The sequence below is a fragment of the Arabidopsis lyrata genome (assembly GCF_000004255.2).
Source record: "Arabidopsis lyrata subsp. lyrata unplaced genomic scaffold ARALYscaffold_5, whole genome shotgun sequence".
Taxonomy (NCBI): Eukaryota; Viridiplantae; Streptophyta; class Magnoliopsida; order Brassicales; family Brassicaceae; genus Arabidopsis; species Arabidopsis lyrata.
Window position 1 is genome coordinate 15511289 of NW_003302551.1, and position 14386 is coordinate 15525674.

The 14386-nt window shown below is 35.7% G+C and overlaps 3 protein-coding genes across 4 annotated transcripts; 1 reads left to right on the forward strand and 2 right to left on the reverse strand.

Moving 5' to 3' along the window:
- Nucleotides 1–4312: 4312 nt before the first annotated feature.
- On the reverse strand, nucleotides 4313–6394 carry LOC9312138 (protein FMP32, mitochondrial). Its single transcript, XM_002877741.2, is given in 10 exon segments — nucleotides 4313–4606; nucleotides 4698–4764; nucleotides 4860–4916; nucleotides 4997–5073; nucleotides 5202–5261; nucleotides 5362–5493; nucleotides 5810–6071; nucleotides 6073–6110; nucleotides 6112–6158; nucleotides 6161–6394. Coding segments are annotated over 10 exon segments (879 nt in total). The 5' UTR covers nucleotides 6180–6394; the 3' UTR covers nucleotides 4313–4486.
- A 247-nt stretch (nucleotides 6395–6641) lies between these two features.
- LOC9313856 lies at nucleotides 6642–8753 on the reverse strand. Of its 2 annotated transcripts, none has more exons than XM_021025864.1 (5): nucleotides 8420–8753; nucleotides 7907–8046; nucleotides 7532–7601; nucleotides 7347–7440; nucleotides 6642–7057 (listed from the first exon to the last, which is right to left on the reverse strand). In XM_021025864.1, exons 1-5 carry the CDS (start codon nucleotides 8598–8600, stop codon nucleotides 6937–6939), a joined length of 606 nt encoding a protein of 201 aa, XP_020881523.1. In that variant the 5' UTR covers nucleotides 8601–8753; the 3' UTR covers nucleotides 6642–6936. The 2 variants fall into 2 exon arrangements, with proteins under 2 accessions (XP_020881523.1, XP_020881522.1); XM_021025863.1 differs by having other exon boundaries at nucleotides 7907–8076; nucleotides 8420–8752.
- Nucleotides 8754–12038: 3285 nt separating this feature from the next.
- On the forward strand, nucleotides 12039–14312 carry LOC9313857 (crooked neck-like protein 1). Its single transcript, XM_021024405.1, is given in 3 exon segments — nucleotides 12039–12875; nucleotides 12877–13545; nucleotides 13578–14312. Coding segments are annotated over 3 exon segments (1986 nt in total). The 5' UTR covers nucleotides 12039–12174; the 3' UTR covers nucleotides 14194–14312.
- Nucleotides 14313–14386: the final 74 nt, after the last annotated feature.

The window sequence follows — 14386 nt, forward strand, 5'->3', positions numbered from 1 at the left end:
TTCATATAAAAATATGAAAGTGTGGGGTTGTCTTGCAAAGGTTCAAATACCTTTACCAAAAAGAACTATTATAGGACCAAAAACGGTGGATTGCGTTTACATCGGTCCTGCGGAAAATAGTGCAGCTTATAGATTTTTAGTACATAAATCTAATAATGTTGAGGTAAAGGTAAATACGATCATTGAATCTAATGAGGCTGAGTTTTTTGAAAGTGTGTTTCCATACAAAGAGCCTAGAGAAACAAGTACTAAACGGGTACGTGAGGACAATGAATGTGCCTCAAAGGTTCAAGAAGAAGAAAATGAACCAAGAAGAAGTAAAAGAGCAAGAGTTGCTAAAGATTTTGGCATGGACTTTATGACGTACTTGAGTGAATACGAACCTCAAACGTACAAGGCTGCAATTGAATCATCGGATGCACCTTATTGGAAAGAGGCGATTCAAAGTGAAGTTGAATCCATTTTGAGAAATCATACATGGGAATTGGTTGATTTACCATCTGGTAATAAACTAATTGGACATAAATGGATCTTCACAAAGAAGTTGAGACCGGATGGTACGATTGAAAAATATAAAGCAAGACTAGTGGCGAAAGGGTTTCGTCAAAAAGAAGGTCTTGATTTCTTTGATACGTATTCTCCGGTGACTAGAATCACTTCGATTAGATATCTAATCGCAATTTCGGCCATATATGATCTAGAAATTCATCAAATGGATGTTAAAACAGCATTCCTAAATGGTGAACTTGATGAAGAAATATATATGGAACAACCCGAAGGATTTATAGTCAAAGGGAAAGAGAATAAAGTTTGTAAGCTTAAAAAGTCTTTGTATGGACTTAAGCAAGCGCCAAAACAGTGGCATGAGAAGTTTGATAATACAATGAGATCGTATGGTTTTAGAATAAATGAATGTGACAAGTGTGTCTACGTTAAGGAAACTAAAAAGGATACGATCATTGTATGTCTTTATGTGGATGATATGTTAATAATGGGAACAAGTAAAGACATTATCAATGCCACAAAGAAGATGTTGAGTGACAATTTTGAAATGAAAGACATGGGATTGGCTGATGTAATTCTTGGAATTAGAATTAAAAGAGAGCCAAATGGGTATTCACTTACTCAATCTCATTATGTGGAGAAAGTTCTAAAGAAGTTTGGTCACTTTGATGATAGACCGGTAGTTACTCCGTTTGATCCAATGTGCAAGCTTTCCAAGAATGAAGGTGAAAGTGTGTCTCAGTTGGAATACACACAAATTCTTGGAAGCATCATGTACATTACAAATTGTACAAGACCAGATTTGGCTTACTCAATAAGTCGATTAAGTCGATATTCAAGTAATCCAAATAGAGAACATTGGAATGCTTTGGTTAGAGTATTGAGATACTTAAAGCATACAATTAATTATGGTCTATATTACACTAAATTTCCTCATGTAATAGAAGGATATAGTGATGCAAATTGGATTTCTGGAAGTACGGATAGTAAATCCACAAGTGGTTATGTGTTTACACTTGGTAGTGGAGCTGTGTCTTGGAGATCATCTAAACAAACGTGTATTGCACGTTCTACAATGGAATCAGAATTTATCGCACTAGATAGTGCTGCAGAAGAAGCCGAATGGCTAAGGAATTTTATTGAAGATATTCCATTATGGCCAAAGCCGGTAACTGCACTATGTATCCATTGTGATAATATGGCTGCCTTAAATATAGCGAAAAATAAAATTTTCAATGGCAAGTCAAGGCACATTCGAAGGAGATATGCTACAATACGACAATTGCTTTCCAATGGAGTGATAGCATTGGATTATATTAGAACAAAGGATAACTTGGCTGATCCTTTGACTAAAGGCCTACCGAAAAAGCAAGTCGTATTCACTTCGAGGGGAATGGGTTTAAAGCCAACACAATGAGTCATCACTTGGTGGAAACCTTACCTAGCAACATTGGAGATCCCATGGTTTAGGTTCAAGAGGCAAACTGGCTGAGGAAGACTCAAGAAAGATATACATATTACTTATTCCTATGAAGTTAAATGTATTTCCATTGATGTTTAAAGGGATGAATATTTTTCTTAATAACATTAATATTTTTTTTTAGTGGAATAGAATGGACTATTCTTAATTAATGTTACCTATATGAGAGTGGTGTCGCGGTCGCACCTATGAGAATTGAGATGGCTAAATTCTCTAGAGCTCTCACGAAGCCGGGATATGTTCAGGACCAAAATGAACACAACCGTATAAACATGAAATGAGCAGATAATTTATGTGTTTCACTTATTGTCTCGGTTTACTATCAAAAGTGGTTAGTTCAAGACAAGAGTTCACTACCTACAAAGTAAATCCGATAAGTGTTTACTAGGAAAGGTTCAAGTCTAAAAGACACCTTAACCGATGCATAATGATTCTATTTCTCAGATATTGTGGAGCTTATTTTCTATTCAAATGTGGGGTATTTATATGTTTGAATAAGAAAATGTGGGGTATTGTTGGTGTTTATTTTATATAAACATGTTTATTTACATAAACATTTGTATTTATGTAAATACCCTTCTACTTGTGCAAATTTCATCACGTCTCTTGGTTACGTTTATACTGATACACCGGTTGAGAGAAGAGAAGCATCTCTTGGTTCAAACATATCGCTTCATTAATATATAAGAGACGTAACGATGTAGAGAGACGGAGACAGAGAGACAAGAGAGAAGAACAATACAAGAGAAACAAAGGAGAGAAAGATTGGGATTGATTCTCATCTTCTTCTTCTCCAAATCAATTTCAGAGAATCTCAAAGTAGAGTTTGCTAGGGTCTCTGTACGGTGTTAAAACAGAGATCGATAGTTATATCCTAAAGATAGAAGCCTACACAAAGCTACGTACACCACAGTAGGGGCTAAATTCTGTCTTAGGAGATTGCCAATTGCAAGCCTCTATCAATCTATACGTTGTTCTTATCAAGAAAAGAAGAGATCGTAAAGTACGTTTCAGTTCTGTAACAATTGTTTTTCTATTTGTTACTTATTCTATAAAGTGAACGTATTTGTTTATGGGTATTGATTTGCATCTATAATCTTCGATCAACATCATTAAGTTTCACAAAATAAGCTTCACTCCTAACGAATTCCACATAAAAATTGGTAGGATTCAAAAGTTCAACTATAAAGATAATATATAGATAGATTGGTTCCGTAACGTTATTCTCGAGCTGTGTGCCCAAAATTGTTGGGAGACCCTTGAGCCAACAACACATGTCACATGTGAGTGACTGAGCCACTTTTCTCGTCTCTTGACATTATTTCTTTGGCTCGCTTTACGTTTCGTGACTTTCGTCTATTGAACTTAACGATAAACAGAAAACATATTTCGCTAGTTAATTAGCTATAACAATTTCTTGACCTGTGTGTTTGATCTGTGTGGCCTCTTTGTTGTAACGTTGCCGATCCCATTTATATACAAAATCAGTTGACAAAAAAAAAAAAAACAATTTCTTGAGACGTAGTATTTTTTTTTATTTTTCCATTAAACAAACCTTGTTACAGCAGAAATACAACAATTGAGACGTATTTTTTTTTTTTTTTTTTTTTTTTTCCATTAAAAAAGAAAAGTACAAGACCCTAAGGCCCAATGACGGCCACATGGCCCATACAACAAACAGAAAATAAAAAGAACAGCCATGCCCCAAAGAAGAGCCCAGAACAAACAAAAGCAGAGAACAGACGCTTACCTGCAACTAAGGATCTTGAAACAAAGAGAACCAGGTAACCATAAGAGAGGAACCGAGAGGGATAGAAGATTGAGCCCTCGAGATAGGATCAAGCCTCGCCCTCGAGATAGGGATAGAAGATTGAGACGTAGTATTTGTTTTAGTTACATATGTATTTTGAAAACATAACTTTAAAATACGAGTGTGTTTAACTTTCATGTGTAATTTACTAAAAAGGAATGGACTAGACGACTAGTGGTCTACACAACACCCAAACTCGCCTAATCTTTTGACTTTATGAAAAGGCAGTAAGTAATAATAGTACACGCCCTTCCTCAAGCTTAGGCTACTTTCATAATGATCGCATCGCAGCCCTTGTTGGCTCTAAAGCTCTCGTCAACGTCAAGTATGATTTTATGTTTCTTTTAAGAGTTATCGACTTCTTGTTATGTCATGAGGAATGCCTAACAACGTATATATCTCACGGGCCTTTGGCTGACACATACATTTATAAAAGATAACATTAGTTGGTTGGGACAAATTTGTCCCATGGAGGATTTTTAAAAAAAATCTGTTTCCGGTGAAAGAACATCATCATATACATGAAGGGTTCAAATTTACTAGATTGGTGATTCTTTATTTCTTTCACACAAAAAAGTAAATACAATTACATTAAAGATACGAATAATTAACAAGACCAAAGATTTCATCCCGTAATTAAAAAAACAGGGAAGATGATGAGTTGGTCTTAAAACCGGCACAGTCGGATGGAACTACATGACGATCCGGAGGACAGCGAGACCAACGGCTGAGATGGAGACAAGTGTACCAATACAGTACTTGATCACCTCATACTTGGCTGCTTCTAACTGAGCTCTCAAAGTGTGAATCTCCTGAAAGATTGAAAAACAGAAAACAAAAACATAAACACTTTTGCTGCCAAAACGAATAAATCACACCGAAGCTAGAGATGAGAATACTAACACGGTCAAGTTTGTTTGTAAGGTTAGAGGTTTCTGCGTTTTGATTTTGTAACTCATCTCTTATCCTCCTGCGACATCATTGAGACATATTACAATTTCGAAAGATATAACCTAAGAAAAAAGTTCAATCGGGACATAAAAAAAAGGTAGCGGCTCCTCTGACCCTTTTTCAAGATTTAGGTCCAACCGTTGTCCTGCTGTGACTTTGTCGATCTCGTGTCTGCAATGTTATTGCAATAGTCAGTGCACTGATCGAGTCTATATAGCACGTCAGATGTATAAGTTCATTAAAGAGCTGACCTTATATCAGAGCGGATTCGCTCTATGTCATTGCGGAGTTTCTCATTCTCGTGTTGCAGCAAAGAGAAATGGTGGTCCTATACATAACACACTTTTTTTTCAACAATCTTTTGGATTCAAGGTGTCACTATAAGAGATAGAAGAGAAGCTATTTGCTCGATCGGGTTTCCAAGCATTTGACGTGGAATTTGAGAACACAACTTACCAGTGAACTGTTAATTTCACTTTTGAACTTGGACAAGTTTGATTCCTGTGTCATTTCAGCCTACCAGAAGCAAGAAAACCAAAGTTAGACCGTCGCTATAACCGCGTCTTACTCTTTGGAATTGATGAAGCAACAAAGCCTTGTCACAACAGAAACTTACTTTCTGCATCTCTCCCTTGGAGACAACCAACTGTGAAACAACTCCTAAGCTATCGTTAAGAACTTCAGTTATAGCACCGGTTATTGCCTCGGCTTGCTTCGAAGGCAGGCCTTGTGCTTCTAAGCTCCTAACCTGAAAACCACATACCAAATTCTCCTTTGAACTATACTCTTAAAACTATATCCAAATAATAACGACCAGACATTTTGCATCCTCGAGAATTCCATGAGTCTGGTCTAGACTACAACCATTTTATTGTCTCATTTGAAAATGCAAAGAAGATACAGAAATTGTAAAATGAATCATTTCACACAAAGTTCCTTTTAATCACAACATTGCCTACGAACTAAGCAAGAGATAAGACAATTCAAAGCAATGATGATGACACAGAAACCAAAATAATCATCTGAAAAAGATTCAGCAAAAGAGAACAAGGAAGGGTTATTACCAAAGCGAGTGTATCGACAAGAAACAAACGTTTCCCATTGGTTTTGATAAGTTGAGAGATGAATCTGGCGTGGAATTGTCTGAACGAAGAAGAATGTGATACTAACGATGAAGAAGAAGAGGAACGAATCTCGTGAGTCTTGTCAAATGTTGGATTTGAATAACCGATTGATCTGAGAGTCGACAGGTTTACACCTGATGATGAACTTGTTCCAAGACGTGCGAGTCGGAGATAATTCGCGTAAGCAGCCATCAAAAAGATGAAATTGATTTGTAAAAATGGAAACTTTGAACCCAAAATTTCGGATCGGGAAATCGCTGTTGGAAGAAGATCAATAAGGATAACAAGAGTTTCCCAATCGGGTAAGCATGCAAATGTTCAAAAGAAGAAAATTTTGAAGATGGGTTTGGTGGGATTTGATCTAATGAAGGTTGTGTCATCCATGGAAATCGCTTAGACGTCTCAGCACCATCAAATGAAACAGACGGACGACGATGGTAGAGAAAGCGTGAGTCTTTGTCTTTCCCTAAATGGGCACGTTTCCCAACTCAACCTCTCTTTACTTATTTCTTTCATTACTCTACTCCATGTGCTAATTTTCTCTAAAATTTCCCAAACTTGACCATGATTTTCACATTTTTTAAGCAATCTAAGTAAGAGGAACAATAGTACATATAAAACTGAGAATCTCTAAATTTCCCATTACCTCCCTCCCCACCTAGTTGTTATGTTAGCATTTGGGTAAAGAACTGAGAATCTATGAGTAATGTTGTTAAAAAGCAGAGTTCAAATTTTATGTTTAGAAATCGAAGAATCGTTTTGAGATTTCATCTGTAATAAAAGTGGTGTACCTCATTGGCATATGAATATTATCAGTAAACCAAAACTGAGTAAGGTCTTACACATTACTGTTCTCGTAGTCATAGCTAATCACTTTGCGACATGGACTGCTTAAACACATCAATACAGCCATTTTTTGTTGCTTTTTATTTTTATAATTCAAAGAGAATCCAAAAAAGTGTCAAATCTCCTGTCGTCTGTCTGTCACCTCTTTTTTTTTTTTTTTTTTTTTTTTTTTTTTTTTTTTTTTGAGGGTTTGTCTCCACATCTAATGTAAAAAAGTTTCTTCATTTTGGTCGCTTTCGATATGGGTCCAAGGAATCGTCCACAGTTTCTTTCACATAGTTACCAACTCTCTTCATGTTCTTCATCACCCCTCCTGCTACCAGGCTTGCGTTTCTTGTGAACCTAATACATTCCCACAAAAATGAATATTGTGTGTTATATAAACAATTCTCATTTCATGACTTATGCAACACTGAACACTTTATGGTAGATAACACTGATTAGTTTGAGTGTTTGACTAACTACCGCAGATCCAAGAGTTATCTAACTTATCTAATTTTGAGGTTTGTATTCACCCACAAGCAATTAGGCATTCAAGTAAAAAAATACCAATGCCATTACCCATTAAGCCACACCAAGTGAAATCTTAAAGGTATACTATCTCGAGCTAAAACAAAAGCTCTTTCCTTACCTCGTTAGGAAGCCATTTTCTGTGTTTGTGGCAGTGGCTGGTGCTGGTGCTGGTGCTGGTTTATTGTTCTGCTGCCGAGGCACCTCCCGAGAATCTAGAGAATAGGAACAAAAATGATGAGCATATAAGAGGCAGGACTCAGTTTCATTGTTGTAAACTGGTGAATGGGAGCAGATACGGTGTACCATTTCTACTTTGAACACGGGCAGGAACAGATGAAGTATTGCCAGAAGCTGCTCTTCTATCTGCTAGTATCTGCAATGAACATACAAAGTTTGATGAAGAATATAGAGATTGCAGCCAGCACCAAGTAGACCATATTCCTTCTTTGGTGCAAGTGAAGTATATCAAGTTCTAAATATGTATCCAGCTTTTGGGATAATGTCCTCAAAATAATGCATACACATACACCAATAAAGAAAAGCAGAAAATAGATTGACCAGACAGCCTAACCAAACCGAGTCAATTGATAGTAAGATTAAGATGAAAGTCCATGGGAATATATGTAACTTTCAAAGACATGTAATGAATTTTCGAGAAAAGTGTTACGAGCGACAAACCTCAAGACCAACGCAAACGGGAAGTTGAGTCTTTGTATGTTGCTTAATGGCAGATGAGTCTTTATCAGTCATATAGACGGAATAACCCAAACATCCATAGTAAAAATCAGCTAAGGTCCTCCCTTCTTTAGAAGCTTCAGCTTCAGATTGCCCAACAACATAATCAGGAACTACAAAGTTATGAAACATCTTTAGCATATGCATAAACCATTGAAGCAGCCAAGAGAAGAGCAATTGAGTTACAAAAAAAGAAATCAAAACACACATTTCTCTTCAGTTTTCGTGTCTATAGGTTTAAATTCTGAGATTACTTCTGAATTAGAATCCAGAGAACTAATCGCAATAAGAAACCAAAATTGATTTCATGGCTAATTTCGCGATAAGTTAAGATTCAATTACAATAATAGAGAGCTACGAGGTGGATTCATGGAACCCTAATATAGAAGAAGCAGCCATGAATATCATCAATCAAAGGGAGAATTGGAGCTTTCGACGACTCAAAAAGACGAATACCTTGACGGAGAGTACGAGGGATACCGACGCAGCGAGGGTTCTTAGCCTTGGATTTGAGAGTGGAAGAGTAATATAAATAGCCTTTGCACGATCTTCCTTTCTCAAGAGATCCTCTCTGCTGCTGTTCTGGTTTCTCTTCCATTACCGTCCTCGTTACTTCTTCGCTCGAGCCTTCGTTCATCGCAAGCCTTCTCTATCTCTCACCCTTTCGTTTCTTATTCGAAAATCTCTCCACCTCTCTCTGTCTCTCTATCTTTCGCTCATCTTCAATTTTTCGTCCGATCTGCTCCCGGATTATCTATTACGGCGGTGCCCTCCATCTTCTCGTTCCTTTTTTCTTTTTTAAAGAGTTTTTCATTTTTTAAATGTTGTCTAAGAAAATGGGCTGAGACCCATAAAGACCCAATAATTACTTTTTTTTTTTTTTGGTGAGAGCAGACCCAAAAATCACTTTAGAACAATAATAATAATCACATAGGACTAATGTTTTAGAGAAATCGGATTAGAAGATTTGGTGTTAATTAAACAAGAAAAGATTTATAGTCCGATTGTGCATTCAAGATATGACTAGAACCATACTTATGTTTGTAGAGGTCCTATGCAATTTCTCCGATTGTGCTACCACCGTAATATTTCATACTTGAGGATGTTGTAAGACAAAGAAAATAGTCTACTAACATCAGTACTAGAAAATGCGCATTCAAGAAAAAAATCAAATAATAGAAAAAGAAATGTCAAGAGTATGAAAAAACAAATTCTCTAAGGAAGAAAGGAAATTTAGCAAATTGATCAGAGAAAAAAAAAAAAGTAAATTGGCAAATTGTTTTTGGTATTAAGTTTGGCTATAAATAATTAGATAGCAAAGACAATTAATTATTTTGAAGAAAATTAAAACGAAGATGATTCTAAGGATAAAGAATAAAACACCTGCGCCGCTACAAATCACGTCGGAGCAGATTTTGAGGGAGGCGAGAGAGAGAGAGGACACTCGCCCGAGGCCGCCTAAACAGAAGATCACAGATTCGGCTGAGCTTACGGACTACAGACTGCGACTAGAAGAATTGGTGTTAATTAAATTAGATTATGCATTCAAGATATGACTAGAGCCGCACGGATGTTAAGAGAGGTCATTTGCAATTTATATGATAAAATCAAATTTGATATATGATCAAATCAAATTTAAAAACTAAAGTAAAAAAATTATCAAATTTACTTTAAGTTCAAAATTTGCACTTTAGTTTTTAAATTTGATTTTTAAAAATCTCATAGACTTTCCATCAAATTTAAAAAAATGTACGTTTTTTAATTTTACCAAATACGAAAACTTATTTTTTTCCACGAACTATATTTCACCAATTCTAAAAAATACATTTTTTACCTATTACAATTCTGACTTTTTGCTTCAAAACATAGATATCTAAAATTTTCGATAATCTTATTACGGTGGTGCCCTAGATCTTCTCGTTCACATCTATATATACATTTTTGGATGACTTTTAGCAAATAAATCCTAGGGTTGAGCAGTATTTACAAAGAATGCCATTGGCATTTATTATTAATTTTACAAAATTTAAATAAAAGATATTAACCAAACAATATCTTGCCTAATTTGTTTCTAAAAATATTTACACAATCTTTCTATATATCTTCAAAAAAATTTATAGCAAATATTTATATTAACATTTTGCATAGCAATAAAAATACTATTTTATAATAATCAAAATATTCACATAGAAAAATCAAATACACATACAGGAAAAGAACTATATCTATCATCATTTAAGCCGTTGTTTTATTTAAATAAAAAAACACAAAAAACTTGAAATCATATACTTTATATGATAAATTTAAAATATATATTAGTAGTATAAATTTAAAATCGTTCAAATAACGGTATACTACGGGTGAGATCCTAAAATTATTAGATTTTATAACAATAATAATTTATTTTCTTGGATTTTATAATACTAATAATTTAGCTAACGAGATAATATAGACGGGTTTATATGGGATGACGGGTTTGGGTCGATATTAATAAATAACGGTATATCACGGATGAAATCCTAAAATTAACAATCAAAATACAATTATACAATCTTAAACACAAAACAAAAGAAACAATATTAACAAAACAAATCCAACTTAAATTTAAAATTTTCAGTTATAAAAAACCAGACCCACGGTATACTGCAGAGTAAAATATTCAAAAGTTTAAAATCCACCATACATCGTTACTTAAAAAAAATGTATGTTTTCGTATTTATACTTCAAAAATTGATAAATAGATATCTACATTTTAAAATACAAATTAATATGATATATTTTCAGTTAGTCTTTTAAAAAATAACATTACATTTTTTAAAGTAATATAGCCCCGCGGTATACCGCGGGTTAAATTCTAGTTATTTTTATTCTCTAATAAATTAGTAAGGGTGAGGAGATTTAGGAATTCAAAAACCAGAATTGCTCTACGGAAGAAGTGTAGCGCATGAGATCAATAAAAATTAGCTAAGTTTAATAAATTTATGTAACTAAAAAAGTAGAGAGAAAGAAACAATAACTCACCTCGAAATTAAAAGAAGATGTATCTTCACATTTTTTATTCCCTTTATCATATTAACGGGATTACTAGAATTGATATCCTCATCATGAAGAAATCTTTCATCCCATTCCGGATTTACCACCATATGAAGATTGAGTTTAACTTCATTAAAAAATATGCATATATATAACAAATAATGTATATGATCGTTTATAATTCAAGTATGAAAATATGCTTTCCAAATAATGAAAAGGGAGAAAATTCTACAAATTAATTATTGATTTTGCCTTTTTCCAATGACATTTGTAAAAACTGCCATTTTACCTTAGAATATTTATATTTGTTATTTTTCAAGATTTAGGAATTATGTTTGGGTTTATTAAGTTCTAAATTTTGTAAGATGTTTTAGGGTTTATTATTTATTTCAAAAAAAATTCTCAAATGTGAAGTTTTTCAAAATAGCAAAAAGAGCATAATCCACAAAGCCATTAAGCAAATGACATTTTCAAAAGATTTTGGTGAAAAAGAGCAAAATCAACAATTATCCCAAAAAAGAAATTTGGCAAATTACTTTTTTTTTGGCCATTGAGTTTACAATTTTGTCTAACAGAGAGTTTGAAGAAGATCAATTCATGATCCTCTTAACCGCTATGCGACTGATCATGATTCCAGCACATATACATGGAAAAACAAGTTTCTATAGGAAAAGAAATTTTAGCAAATAAAACATGAAATTGCCTTTGGATTCTAGAAAATACTTGAATGGGTCTTAGAAATAAGTATTATCAGATAATGTCCGAACCGAACCAAAACTTGGATTAGTACCTAAAAAATGTGAAGCTAAGTAAACCTTTAACTCTTTTTTACATAGCTTCGAGTATTTAAACCTTTAAGTTTTTTTTGGATAATTTGAACTTAAAAAAAAATAATTTAAGATTCGAACCGAACCCGAAAAGAAGAATATAATCCAAACCGAGAGAAACCCGAATCAAACCTGACCAAGATATTATAAATAATTAAATACCCAAACGAGACCTATGAAGCTAGATCCTAAAACCGGGAAAACCGAACCGGCAGTCAAGTTCACATGTCGGAAAAGTAAGTTTATCTTTTTGTTTTTGGCAGTAAGTTCATACGAAAAGGAAATTTGGGTTCTATAAAATATTAGGGTGTGTAACACAAATCGAGTTAACAAATCACACAATTCGAGATCATGTTTCCAAGGGCAGTGAAGAACAAAACCCCAGCGCCGGTGCAAATCACGGCTGAGCAGCTTCTAAGGGAAGCTCGACAAAGAGAAGACACTCAGATCCTGCTGGTCCCTAAGCAGAAAATCACTGATTCCGATGAACTTTCCGACTACAGACTCCGACGTCGGAAGGAGTTTGAGGACAAGATCCGCGGCGCAAAAACGAACAATCAAGTTTGGGTGAGGTATGCGGATTGGGAAGAGTCGCAGAAGGATCACCGTCGTGCTCGGAGCGTTTGGGAACGAGCTTTGAGAGACGAGAGTTACAGGAACCATACGCTCTGGCTCAAATACGCAGAGTTTGAGATGAGGAACAAATCCGTCAACCATGCGAGGAACGTTTGGAATGAAGCCGTGAAGGTTCTCCCTCGCGTGGACCAGCTCTGGTTCAAGTTTATTCACATGGAGGAGATACTTGGGAATATCGCCGGAGCTAGAGAGGTATTTGAACGGTGGATGGTTTGGTCACCGGATCAACAAGCTTGGCTCTCTTTTATCAAATTCGAACTTAGGTATAACGAAATCGAACGCGCAAGATCGATTTACGAGAGATTTGTGCTTTGCCATCCAAAAGCTTCTTCCTTTATTCGATATGCCAAGTTTGAGATGAAGAACCGTCAAGTTTCGCTTGCAAGGATTGTGTACGAACGCGCCATTGAGAGACGTTGAAGAAGAAGCTGAGATGATCTTTGTGGCCTTTGCTGAGTTTGAAGAAGGGTGCAAAGAAGTGGAACGGGCTAGGTTTCTTTACAAGTTTGCTCTTGATCATATCCCTAAAGGAAGAGCTGAGGATTTGTATAAGAAGTTTGTGGCGTTTGAGAAACAGTATGGGGATAAGGAAGGGATTGATGATGCCATTGTTGGCGAGAGAAAGCTTCTGTATGAAGGTGAAGTGAGGAAGAACCCTTTGAACTATGATTCCTGGTTCGATTACATTAGGTTGGAGGAGACTTTGGGGAATATAGATAGGATCAGAGATCTCTATGAGAGGGCTATTGCTAATGTTCCACCCGCCCAGGAGAAACGATACTGGCAGAGATATATCTACTTGTGGATTGATTATGCACTTTTTGAAGAGATTGTAGCTGAAGACGTGGAGCGTACTCGAGCTGTGTACAGAGAATGCCTTGTGCTTATCCCGCACTCCAAATTCTCTTTCGCCAAGATATGGTTGCTCGCTGCACAGTTTGAGATCAGGCAACTGAATCTCTCCGGTGCTCGGCAGATATTAGGAAACGCCATTGGCAAAGCTCCAAAGCATAAGATTTTCAAGAAATACATTGAGATCGAACTCCACTTGGGAAACATAGATAGATGTAGAAAACTGTACACGCGGTATCTTGAATGGTCTCCTGAGAGTTGCTATGGTATCTTGAATGGTCTCCTGAGAGTTGCTATGCTTGGATCAAGTTTGCTGAGTTTGAGAGGTCTCTTGCTGAAACAGAACGAGCTAGAGCTATATTTGAACTTGCAATATCTCAGCCTGTTCTTGACACCCCCGAGCTGCTATGGAAGGCATACATTGATTTTGAGATATCACTAGGGGAATTAGAGAGGACACGAGCTTTATATGAGCGACTCTTGGACCGTACAAAGCATTACAAGGTGTGGCTTAGTTTTGCAAAGTTTGAAGCTTCTGCTGCTCAAGATACTGATGTTATTCTTGAACACGCCAGAGCGATTTTCGATAGAGCCAACACATACTACAAAGAGTCCAAACCGGAGCTCAAGGAAGAACGAGCTAAGCTGTTGGAGGATTGGCTGAACATGGAGGCCAGCTTTGGTATTCCCGGGGATGTTAGTGCTGTTCAATCGAAGCTCCCAAAGAAGCTCAAGAAGAGAAAGCCAATCACTAGAGAAGACGGTGAAACAGAGTATGAAGAATACATTGATTATTTGTTCCCAGAAGAATCACAGACGATGAATCTCAAGATTCTTGAAGCTGCTCATAAATGGAAGAAGCAGAAGGTTGCTGCTTTCTGAGGATTATTACTATTTTAAGTTTATTTCTGAGAGTTGTTTTGTTTTCTTACTTCTCTGTACATTCTCACTTTATCTGTTTAATTTAGCAGTCACTTTTATTATCCAAGAAAATTCAAATCTTTATCTGCTTTTTGTTTCTAAATAACTTGATAGCAGAAGTGAGAACCTAGTTGTTTAATTACTTAAACATGCA

Excerpts from the sequence above, each read along its gene's own strand:
- LOC9313856 (XM_021025863.1), bottom strand. The coding sequence starts at position 8,600 with ATGAACGAAGGCTCGAGCGAAGAAGTAACGAGGACGGTAATGGAAGAG. Across the intron at positions 8,077-8,419 it reads CCCTCGTACTCTCCGTCAAG|TTCCTGATTATGTTGTTGGG; the intron begins GTATTCGTCTTT and ends ATAACTTTGTAG. Across the intron at positions 7,602-7,906 it reads CCGTTTGCGTTGGTCTTGAG|ATACTAGCAGATAGAAGAGC; the intron begins GTTTGTCGCTCG and ends TGTTCATTGCAG.